This window comes from Somniosus microcephalus, unplaced genomic scaffold, assembly GCF_052327205.1.
Source record: "Somniosus microcephalus isolate GS21.2 unplaced genomic scaffold, FLI_Smic_1.0 unresolved_chr3, whole genome shotgun sequence".
NCBI lineage: Eukaryota > Metazoa > Chordata > Chondrichthyes > Squaliformes > Somniosidae > Somniosus > Somniosus microcephalus.
The window spans coordinates 15,405,881-15,417,409 of NW_028225181.1; the positions used below are offsets into that span (position 1 = coordinate 15,405,881).

The following is an 11,529-nucleotide window of genomic DNA, read 5'->3' on the forward strand; positions in this document are numbered from 1 at the left end:
CATATACCTTGGTTAGACCACAGTTGGAGCACCGTGCACAGTTCTGGTCTCCATATACCTTGGTTAGACCACACTTGGAGCACCGTGCACAGTTCTGGTCGCCATATACCTTGGTTAGACCACACTTAGAGCATCGTGCACAGTTCTGGTCGTCATATACCTTGGTTAGACCACACTTAGAGCACTGTGCACAGTTCTGGTCTCCATGTACCCTAGTTAGGATACACTTGGAGCGCTGTGCACAGTTCTGTTCTCCATATACCTTGGTTAGACCACACTTGGAGCACCGTGCACAGTTCTGGTCTCCATATACCTTGGTTAGACCACACTTGGAGCACCGTGCACAGTTCTGGTCGCCATATACCTTGGTTAGACCACACTTAGAGCATCGTGCACAGTTCTGGTCGTCATATACCTTGGTTAGACCACACTTAGAGCACTGTGCACAGTTCTGGTCTCCATGTACCCTAGTTAGGATACACTTGGAGCGCTGTGCACAGTTCTGTTCTCCATATACCTTGGTTAGACCACACTTGGAGCACCATGCACAGTTCTGCTCTCCATATACCTTGGTTAGACCACACTTGGAGCACCGTGCACAGCTCTGGTCTCTTTATACCTGGGTTAGACCACACTTGGAGCACCGTGCACAGTTCTGGTCTCCATAGACCTTGGTTAGACCACACTTGGAGCACCATGCACAGTTCTGGTCTCCATATACCTTGGTTAGACCACACTTGGAGCACCGTGCACAGCTCTGGTCTCCTTATCCCTGGGTTAGACCACACTTGGAGCACCGTGCACAGTTTTGGTCGCCATATACCTTGGTTAGACCACACTTAGAGCATCGTGCACAGTTCTGGTCGTCATATACCTTGGTTAGACCACACTTGGAGCATCGTGCACAGTTCTGGTCGTCATATACCTTGGTTAGACCACACTTGGAGCACCGTGCACAGTCTGGTCTCCATGTACCCTAGTTAGGATACACTTGGAGCGCTGTGCACAGTTCTGTTCTCCATATACTTTGGTGAGACCACACTTGGAGCATTGTGCACAGTTCTGGTCGCCATATTGTAAAAGGAGATAGAGGCACTGGAGAAGGTGCCAAAGAGATTTACACGGATGATACCAGCAATGCGAGTGTATACATATCAGGCAAGGATGAACAGGCTGGGTCTCTTTTCTCTTGAAAAGAGAAGGCTGAGGGGTGACCTGATAGAGACCTTTAAAATTATGAAAGGGTTCGATTGGGTAGACGTAGAGAAGATGTTTCCCCTTGTGGGGGTGGGGGAGGCCCGAGCTACAGGTCGTATATCTATACGAGGGGTCACTCATAAATCCAATGGGGGATTCGGAAGAAACCTCGTTACCCAGAGAGTGGTGAGAATGTGGAACTCGCTCCCACAGAGAGTGGAGAAACTGGTGGCTATCCGGGCGAACCTACAACTTATTGAGCCAGATACAGAAGTGTCCACCGCACAGCTAGACACTGACACAGAGCAGGAAATGGACACGTCAGAGCCAGAGTCAGAGAATCAGGAGGAGCAATGACGAGTACAAGACTCAGAAGACTCAAAGGGACAAAATAAGGACAAATTACAGGCTAAATAAGCTGACGATCTTTTTATTTTATTTTAAATGGGTCTTTTTTGTGGGGGTTCAATAAAGTTCAAAATTATAACCTGAATAAAGTTTTGAGAACCTGTTTTTATTTGTATGGAACAGTATGTCTATTATGACAACAAAGATAATATTAGGGTCAGAGACAAAAACCATCAGTGTGCAAAAAAACTCAAAATCCCCATAAATTCCCATAAATTCCCGAAAATTCCCCTGGAAAGTTTCCTCTTTTAAAAATTCCCGGAATTTTGCAACCCTACTCACTACCACAGGGAATGGTTGAGGCGATTAGCACAGAGGCATTTAAGGGGACGCGAGATAAGCACATGAGTGAGACGGGAATGCAGGGATAGGCTGCTAAGGTGAGATGAAGTCTGGGTGTGGAGCATAAACACTGGCACGGGCTGAATGCTCTGCTTCTGTGCTGTGAAATGCTACGGTAAAAATCGGGCTGGCTCAGGGATTGCAAGCAGGGGAAATCAGGAAAAGGCCACACAGCGGTCACGGTGTTCCCTCGCTCGCGAGAAGGCAGGGCCTCGCTCATGCATGATTTGGACAGGTTGGGTGATTGGGCAGAAGCATGGCAGATGCGATATAACATGGATAAATGCGAGGTTATCCACTTTGTTGTCAAAAACAGGAAGGCCGATTATTATCTGAATGGCAATAGATTGGGAGAAGGGGAAGTGCAACGAGACCTGGGTGTCCTTGTGCACCAGTCGCTGAAGGTAAGCATGCAGGTGCAGCAGGCGGTTAAGAAGGCAAATGGTATGTTGGCCGTCGTAGCGAGAGGGTTTGAGTACAAGAACAAGGATGTCTTGCTGCAGTTGTACAGGGCCTTGGTGAGACCACACCTTGAGTATTGTGTGCAGTTTTGGTCGCCTTATCTGAGGAAGGATGTTCTTGCCATGGAGGGAGTGCAGCGAAGATTCACCACACTGATACCTGGGATGGCAGGAATGACGTATGAAGAGAGATTGGGTCGATTGGGCTTGTACTCGCTGGAGTTTAGAAGAATGAGAGGGGATCTCACTGAAACTTATAAAATTCTAACAGGACTAGACAGGCTAGATGCAGGAAGGATGTTCCCGATGGCGGGGGAGTCCAGAACCAGGGGTCACAGTCTCAGGATAAGGGGTAACCATTTAGGACAGAAATGAGGAGGAATTTCTTCACCCAGAGAGTGGTGAACCTGTGGAATTCTCTACCACAGAAGGCAGTAGAGATCAATTCATTAAATATATTCAAGAAGGAGTTGGATATATTTCTTAAGGCTAAAGGGATCAAGGGATATGGGGAGAAAGCAGGGACAGGGTACTGAATTTGGATGATCAGCCATGATCTCATTAAATGGCGGTGCGGGCTCGAGGGGCCGAATGGCCTACTCCTGCTCCTATCTTCTATGTTTCTATGTTTTAGCCACTGGACATGATGCGGTCAAGCCAGTCCCGGTAGTGGGACACCCTGGTGTAGACCCCGTATGTGGCGTCGCGCCCGCAGCCCAACCCCCAGGAGACGATGCCGGTGGCGTACCAGGTGTCCTCGTCCCGCTGGTGGATGGCGTAGGCGCCCCCGCTGTCCCCCTGGCAGGAGTCAGTCTGGCCCAGGCCCGTGCCGGCGCAGAACATGCCCTGGGTCAGCTCCAGCACCTCCTGGCTGGTGCCGGCCTGCGCCCGCCGCAGGGCGTCCCGGCACCTGGTCTGGTCGGCCACCGGGACGCCCACGTAGTGCAGGCTGTTGACCAGCGTGTGGTTCTGGGTCACCCCCCAGCCCGCCACGTAGCCCAGGAGCCCCGTGCGGTAGAGGGCGGGCGACTGGGCGGCGGGCAGGCAGATGGGCACCACGTCCTTGGTCAGCCGGACCTTGCGGCCCAGCTTGATCAGGGCCAGGTCGTTGAAGTACTGGTGGGTGTCGCCGCTGTAGCCTTCGTGCAAGTAGACCTTCTCCACCGGCACCTTCTCCATGATCACCAGCTTGTTCAAGATGTTGTCCCCCATGTGGACATGGTACTGTCTCATCTGCTCCGCTGTCGGCCGCGGCGTTCCCTTGCGGTGGAAGACGTGGGCGGCGGTCATGACCCACTGGTGGTCGATCAGGATACCTCCCGCCCGTCCTGTGCCGAGGCCCGTCAGGTACACCTGCCAGGGGAAGCTGGCTGGCGGCGCCACCGACCCGCCGAAGATACGTCCAGTTCCTCTGGTCACCGAGTGATCGGGCTTCCCGCATACTAATGAAAAAAAGCAAATGATTATTTCAATGGGGAGAGATTACAAAATGCTGAGGTTACAAGAGGTACCTGGAGGAGCTAGTGCTGTTGGGGGAGTGTTTAAACTAAAAGGGCAGGGGGTGTTGGGAACCTGTGCAGGGAGATGGAGGAAAGGGAAGCAAGGATAGAAACATAGAAGATAGGAGCAGGAGTAGGCCATTCGGCCCCTCGAGCCTGCTCCGCCATTCAATGCGATCATGGCTGATCATCCAAATTCAGTACCCTGTCCCTGCCTTCTCCCCATATCCCTTGATCCCTTTAGCCTCAAGAAATATATCCAACTCTTTCTTGAATATATTTAATGAACTGGCCTCCACTGCCCTCTGTGGCAGAGAATTCCACAGGTTCACCACTCTCTGGGTGAAGAAATTCCTCCTCATCTCTGTCCTAAATGGCTTACCCCTTATCTTTAGACTGTGACCCCTGGTTCTGGACTCCCCGACCATCGGGAACATCCTTCCTGCATCTAGTCTGTCCAGTCCTGTTAGAATTTTATAAGTTTCAATGAGATCCCCTCTCATTCTTCTAAACTCCAGCGAGTACAAGCCCAATCGACCCAATCTCTCCTCATACGTCATTCCTGCCATCCCAGGTATCAGCCTGGTGAATCTTTGCTGAACTCCTTCCACGGTAAGAACATCCTTCCTCAGATAAGGTGACCAAAACTGCACACAATACTCCAGGTGTGGTCTCACCAAGGCCCTGTACAACTGCAGCAAGACATCCTTGTTCCTGTACTCAAACCCTCTCGCTACGAAGGCCAACATACCATTGCAAAAGACGGGAAGGGGTAAAGCAAAAGTGGCAGGCAGAGAAATCAAGGGTGTAAATCAAACAGGGCTACAGTAATAAGAATTCTAAAAGGACAAAGAGTGTTAAAAAAAACAAGCCTGAAGGCTTTGTGTCTTAATGCGAGGAGCATTCGTAATAAGGTGGATGAATTGGCTGCGCATAGAGATGCAAACGGATATGATATAATTGGCATTACGGAGGCATGGCTCCAGGGTGACCAAGGCTGGGAATTCAACATCCAGGGGTATTCAATATTCAGGAAAAATATCTAAGCAAATTATTATCTAAATAGGGAGGGATTACAAAATGCTGAGGTACAGAGGGACCTGGGGGTCCTCGTACATGAATCACAAAAAAGTTATCATGCAGGTACAGCAAGTAATTAGGAAGGGAAATGGAGTGTTGGCCTTTATTGCAAAGGGGATTGGAGTATAAAAGTAGGGAAGTCCTGGTACAACTGTACAGGGTGTTGGTGAGACCACACCTGGAGTACTGAGTACAGTTTTGGTCTCCTTATTTAAGGAAGGATATACTTGCATTGGAGGCAGTTCAGAGAAGGTTCACGAGGTTGATTCCTGAGATGAAAGGGGGTTGACGTATGAAGAAAGTTTGAGCAGGTTGGGTCTATACTCATTGGAGTTTAGAAGAATGAGAGGTGATCTTATTGAAACATGTAAGATTCTGAGGGGTCTCGACAAGGTAGATGCTGAGAGTGATGTTTCCCCTCATGGGGAAATCCAGAACTCGGGGAGCACAGTCTCAGAATAAAGGGTCGCCCTTTTAGAACTGAGATGAGGAGGAATTTCTTCTCTCAGAGGGTCGTAAATCTGTGGGATTCTCTGCCCAGAGAGCCGTGGAGGCTGGGTCATTGAATAATAATCATAATAAGAATAATAATCCACTTTATTGTCATTGTTAGTGCACAAGTGCAGTACAACGAAATGTAGGCTTGCGGCTCCCGAGAGTGTACATTTAGATTAGGACATTTAAACATTTCAACATTCATTTGGCTTGTAATACATAAACAGAACCATAATAAAGTGCATTGGCAGATGTGCAGGCTTTAGTGTTTATTCGTGGGGTTCAGTAGGATGACAGCCCTGGGAAAGAAGCTGTTCCTAAATCTGGTCGTACGGGTGCGAATGCATCTGTAGCATCTCCCAGATGGCAGGAGGGCGAACAGACTGTGGCTGGGGTGGGTAGGGTCTTTGATGATGGTCCGTGACCTCCGTAAACAGCGTTTCTGGTATATGTGCTCTATGGTCGGTAGCCGGGTGCCGGTAATGCGTTGGGCAGTTTTGACTACCCGCTGCAGGGCTTTCCGGTCATAGTAGCTACAGCTGCCATACCATACTGTGATACAGTTTGTCAGGATGCTCTCTATTGTGCAGCGGTAAAAGTTAGAGAGGATCAGGGGTGACAGGTTACATCCCTTCAGCCTCCTTAGGAAATATAGGCGCTGCTGGGCCTTCTTCACCAGAGAGGAGGTATTGTGGGACCAGGAGAGGTCTTCCGTGATGTGGACTCCGAGGAACTTAAAGCTGTCCACCCTTTCCACCACAGCCCCATGGATGTGGATGGGGGTGTGACTTCCGCCTTTAGACTTCCTGAAGTCCACAATGATTTCCTTGGTTTTCTTGATGTTAAGGACCAGGTTGTTATCGGCGCACCACTTCAAGGTGGAGATAGACAGATTTTTGAACGGTAAGGGAGTCAAGGGTTATGGGGAGCGGGCAGGGAAGTGTAGTTGAGGCCAGGATCAGATCAGCCATGATCTCATTAAATGGCGGAGCAGACTCGAGGGGCCAAGTGGCCTACTCCTGCTCCTATTTCTAATGTTCTGAAAACGAGAGAGGGTGGGCAGGGTGAGATGGGGAAAGGGGGTGGTGGCAAGGGGATGGGTGTTGTTAGTTACAAACTACAACTTTAAGAACATAAGAACTAGGAGCAGACGTAGGCCATACGGCCCCTCGAGCATGCTCCGCCATTCAATAAGATCATGGCTGGTCTTCGACCTCAACTCCACTTTCCCGCCCGATCCCCATATCCCTCGATTCCGTTAATATCCAAAAATCTCTTGATCTCAACCTTGAATATACTCAACGACTGAGCCTCCACAGCCCTCTGGGCTAGAGAATCCCAAAGGTTCACCACCCTCTGAGTGTAGAGATTTCTCCTCATCTCAGTCCTAATTGGCCGACTCCTTATTCTGAGACTGTGACCCCTGGTTCTAGACTCCCCCGCCAGGGGAAACATCCTCCCTGCATCTACCCTGTGAAGCCCTGTAAGAATTTTATACATTTCAATGAGATCACCTCTCATTCTTCTAAACTCCAGAAAGTACAGGCCCAATCTATCCAATCTCTCCTCACAGCACACATAGAAACATCGAAGATAGGAGCAGGAGTAGGCCATTCGGCCCCTCGAGCCTGCTCCGCCATTCAATGAGATCATGGCTGATCATCCAAATTCAGTACCCTGTCCCTGCTTTCTCCCCATATCCCTTGATCCCTTTAGCCTTAAGAAATATATCCAACTCCTTCTTGAATATATTTAATGAATTGGCCTCAACTGCCTTCTGTGGTAGAGAATTCCACAGGTTCACCACTCTCTGGGTGAAGAAATTCCTCCTCATCTCTGTCCTAAATGGCTTACCCCTTATCCTTAGACTGTGACCCCTGGTTCTGGACTCCCCGACCATCGGGAACATCCTTCCTGCATCTAGTCTGTCCAGTCCTGTTAGTATTTTATAAGTTTCAATGAGATCCCCTCACATTCTTCTAAACTCCAGCGAGTACAAGCCCAATCGACCCAATCTCTCCTCATACGTCATTCCTGCCATCCCAGGTATCAGTCTGGTGAATCTTCGCTGCACTCTCTCCATGGCAAGAACATCCTTCCTCAGATAAGGCGACCAAAACTGCACACAATACTCAAGATGTGGTCTCACCAAGGCCCTGTACAACTGCAGCAAGACATCCTTGTTGAGAGAGTAGATAAGGAGACACTGTTTCCACTGGCTGAAGGGTCGGTAACCAGAGGACACAGATTTAAGGTGTTTGGCAAAAGAACCAGAGGGGAGATGAGGAGCATGTTTTTTTATGCAGTGAGTTGTTGTGATCTGGAATGCGCTGCCTGAAAGGGCGGTGGAAGCAGATTCAATAGTAACTTTCAAAAGGAATTGGATAAATACTGGCGGGGAGAAATTACAGGGCTCTGGGGAAAGAGCAGGGGGGTGGGATTCATTGGATCGCTCGTTCAAAGAGCCGGCACAGGCACGATGGGCTGAATGGCCTCCTGCTATGCTGTATGATTCTATGATACAGGCCACTATCCACGTGCCCAGGGCCAGATTTTTGGTCGTGGGGGCTTGCCTCAAATTCATCGACGTGAGATGGGAGACGACGTGGCACGGTGGCATAGTGGTTAGCACTGTTGCCTCACAGCACCAGGGACCCGGGTTCGAATCCGGCCTCGGGCGACTGTCTGTGTGGAGTTTGCACATTCTCCCTGTGTCTGCGTGGGTTTCCTCGGGTGCTCCGGTTTCCTCCCACAGTCCAAAGATGTGCGGGTTAGGTTGATTGGCTATGATAAATTGACCCTTAGTGTTAGGGGGATTAAATACGTGGGGTTATGGGGATAGGGTGGGATATGTGTCGGTGTAGGGGTTACGGGGATCGGGTGGGATATGTGTCGGTGCAGGCTCGATGGGCCAAAATGGCCTCTATCTGCACTGTGGGGTTTCTGTGATTTCTGTGACGTCAGTGAAGATGGTGGGAAAGTGGTGGTCGGACATATTAAGGGTGGGGGAGGCAAACAATAACGCCCCTGTTCGGTTACCAACTGAATTAAAATTACAGGGGGACGATCGAGGGACCGAAGGAGGGAGGGAGGGATGCAGCGATGGACGGAGGGAGGGAGGAAGGATGGAGGGAGGGAGGGAGGCAGGGATGGAGGAAGGATGGAGGGAGGGATGGAGGGGAAGGATGGAGGGAGGGATGGAGGGAAGGATGAAGGGAGGGTGGGCGGCATGGAGGGAAGCATAGACGGAGGGAGGGAAGGAGGAATGGAAGGATGGATGAATGGATGGGGGGGAGGGAGGGATGGACGGACGGACGGATGGACGGACAGACGGATGGACAGATGGGTGGATGGAGGGAGGGAGGGAGGGAGAGATGGACGGATGGGTGGAGGGAGGGAGGGATGGTGGATGGATGGAGAGAGGGAGGGATTGATGGGTGGATGGAGGGAGGGAGGGATGGATGGAGGGAGGGAGGGAGGGATGGATGGATGGATGGAGGGATGGAGGGATAGATGGATGGGTGGATGGAGGGAAGGCCAGATAGATGGATGAAGGGATGGTTGGATGCGTGGGTGGATGGATGGAGGGAGGGAGGGAGGGAGAGAGGGACAGATGGGTGAGGGATGGATGGAGGGAGGGATGGAGGGATGAACGGATGGGTGGATGGAGGGAGGGAGTGAAGGATGGACAGATGGGTGGATGGAGGGAGGGAGGTAGGGAGGGATGGATGGATGGATGGAGGATAGTGGGAGGGGTAGATGGGTGGAGGGAGGGATTGACAGATGGGTGGGTGGGTGGATGGAGGGAGGGAGGGATGGATAGGTGATGGATGACGGATGGATGGAGGGATGGATGGGTGGTTGGATGGATGGAGGGATGGGTGGATGAAGGGAAGGCCAGAGGGATGTATGGAGGGATGGAGGGATGGAGGGAAGGCCAGAGAGATGTATGGAGGGATGGAGGGAGGGTTGGAAGGAGGGAGGGATGGGTGTATGGAGGGATGTTGTGGATGGAGGGAGGGATGGATGGAGGGAGGGGTGGAGGGATGGTGTGGATCGAGGGAGGGATGGATGGAGGGAGGGGTGGAGGATGGTGTGGATGGAAGGAGGGAGGGATGTGTGTATGGAGGGAGGACCAGACTAATATTGGCCAAGAAACTCCAAGTGCTAGAGATTGGGGAAGGGCCCTCTCATCAAAGCCCTGGCACAATCAGTCCCTCCAGCCCATTCCAGCCTGAGGCACCCCAAGAGCTTCACCCTCCGCACAGGCTCGCAGGCAGCGGGTCTTACCTGGGGCGCAGTAAGGGATGGCCTCACCGACTCCGTTGTTCAGCCAGCGTCGCGACTCCGTGCACTTATACTGCCCTGAAACATACAAGAGGGCAGAGCTGTGAGAATACTGCGAGAATTCATCAACAGTACACACAGAGAAACAGATCAGAGGCACAGAGGGTGTGGCGGGGTGTGGGGAGAGACAGAGAGATAGACAGAGAGAGACAGAGAGAGAGACAGGCAGAGATAGAGAGACAGTGAGGGAGACTGAGAGAGAGAGAACAAGATAGACAGAGAGAGAGAAAGACAGAGAGAGACAGAGAGAGAGAGAGACAGAGAGGGAGACTGAGAGAGAGAGAGAGACAGAGAGAGAGAGAAAGACAGAAAGAGACAGAGAGAAAGAGAAAGACAGAATGAGAGAGAGGCAGAGATAGAGACAGTGAGGGAGACTGGGAGAGAGATAGAACAAGAGAGACAGAGAGAGAGAAAGACAGAAAGAGACAGAGAGTGAGAAAGACAGAGAGAGAGAGAGAACGAGAGAGACATCAAGGGTGAGTCAGAGTGAGACTGAAATGCAGAGAGAAAGACAGAGAGAGACAGAGAAAGAGAGGAGAGGGAGAGAGACAGAACGACAGAGAGATAGAGCGAGAGAGAAACAGAGAGAACGACAGAGAGAGAGAGAGAGAGAGAGACAGAGACAGAGAGAAAGAGAGAGGAACAGAAAGAGAGACAGCGACAGAGGCAGAGACAGAGAGAGACAGCGAGAGTGAGTCAGAAAGAGATAGAGAGATACAGAGACAGAGAGAGAGAGACAGAGAGCGATAGAGAGACAGAGAGACAGAGAGAGAGAGACAGAGAGAGAGAGACAGAGAGAGAGACAGAGAGAGAGAGAAAGAGAGAGGAACAGAAAGAGAGACAGCGACAGAGGCAGAGGCAGAGAGAGACAGCGAGAGTGAGAGTCAGAAAGAGATAGAGAGATACAGAGACAGAGAGAGAGAGACAGAGAGAGAGAGACAGAGAGACAGAGAGAGAGAGAGAGAAAGACATATATTCAAGAAATCAAGAAATCAAGAAACATATTATTCAACAAGCTAAGCCAAACAACCCCAGATTTCAAGGAATGGATGACCTGTCAAAATTGAGATTAGTCCTGGGAGAAGGAGACAGACCATACCTTGGGGCCAAATATGTAACAACATGTCACAACCTGAGGACTGTTTAAAATTAAGACTGTTTAAAATTAATATTGAACGTACCAAATGAAGTAGAAAGACTGTTTAAAATTAATATTGTTTAAAAGTAATATTGTATTTACCCAACAAATGTCAAATCGATTGACACCTACAGAATGTTGGAAAACTGTACCTTTTTGCTATGTAAGCTTTGGCAATATGGTTCCCTGTAAACTTTCATGCCAATAAAGCATTTGAATTGGAACTGGAATTGGAATTGGAGAGAGACAGAGAGAGAGACAGAGAGAGATAGAGAGACAGAGAGAGAGAGAGACACAGAGAGAGAGACAGAGAGAGAGACAGAGAGAGACAGAGAGAGGAACAGAAAGAGAGACAGCGACAGAGGCAGAGTGAGAGACAGCGAGACAGAGAGAGAGACAGAGAGAGAGAGACAGAGAGAGAGAGAGACAGAGGGAGAGACAGAGAGAGACAGAGAGAGGAACAGAAAGAGAGACAGCGACAGAGGCAGAGTGAGAGACAGAGAGATTGTTTGACACCTACAGAATGTTGGAAAACTGTACTTTTTTGTTGTGTAAGCTTTGG

General features: G+C 50.3%; 1 protein-coding gene across 1 annotated transcript in view; it reads right to left on the reverse strand.

Moving 5' to 3' along the window:
* Nucleotides 1-1,611: 1,611 nt before the first annotated feature.
* Nucleotides 1,612-11,529, reverse strand: part of LOC147091220 (complement C1r-A subcomponent-like) — a 76,132-nt gene continuing 66,214 nt past the window's right edge. The window contains exons 10-11 of the mRNA XM_085976484.1: nt 9,773-9,881; nt 1,612-3,850 (exon numbers count right to left, since the gene is read on the reverse strand). Of these exons, the coding sequence (XP_085832610.1) occupies nt 3,039-3,850; nt 9,773-9,881 (921 nt within the window). The 3' untranslated portion in view covers nt 1,612-3,038. The remainder of the gene's footprint in view (nt 3,851-9,772; nt 9,882-11,529) is intronic.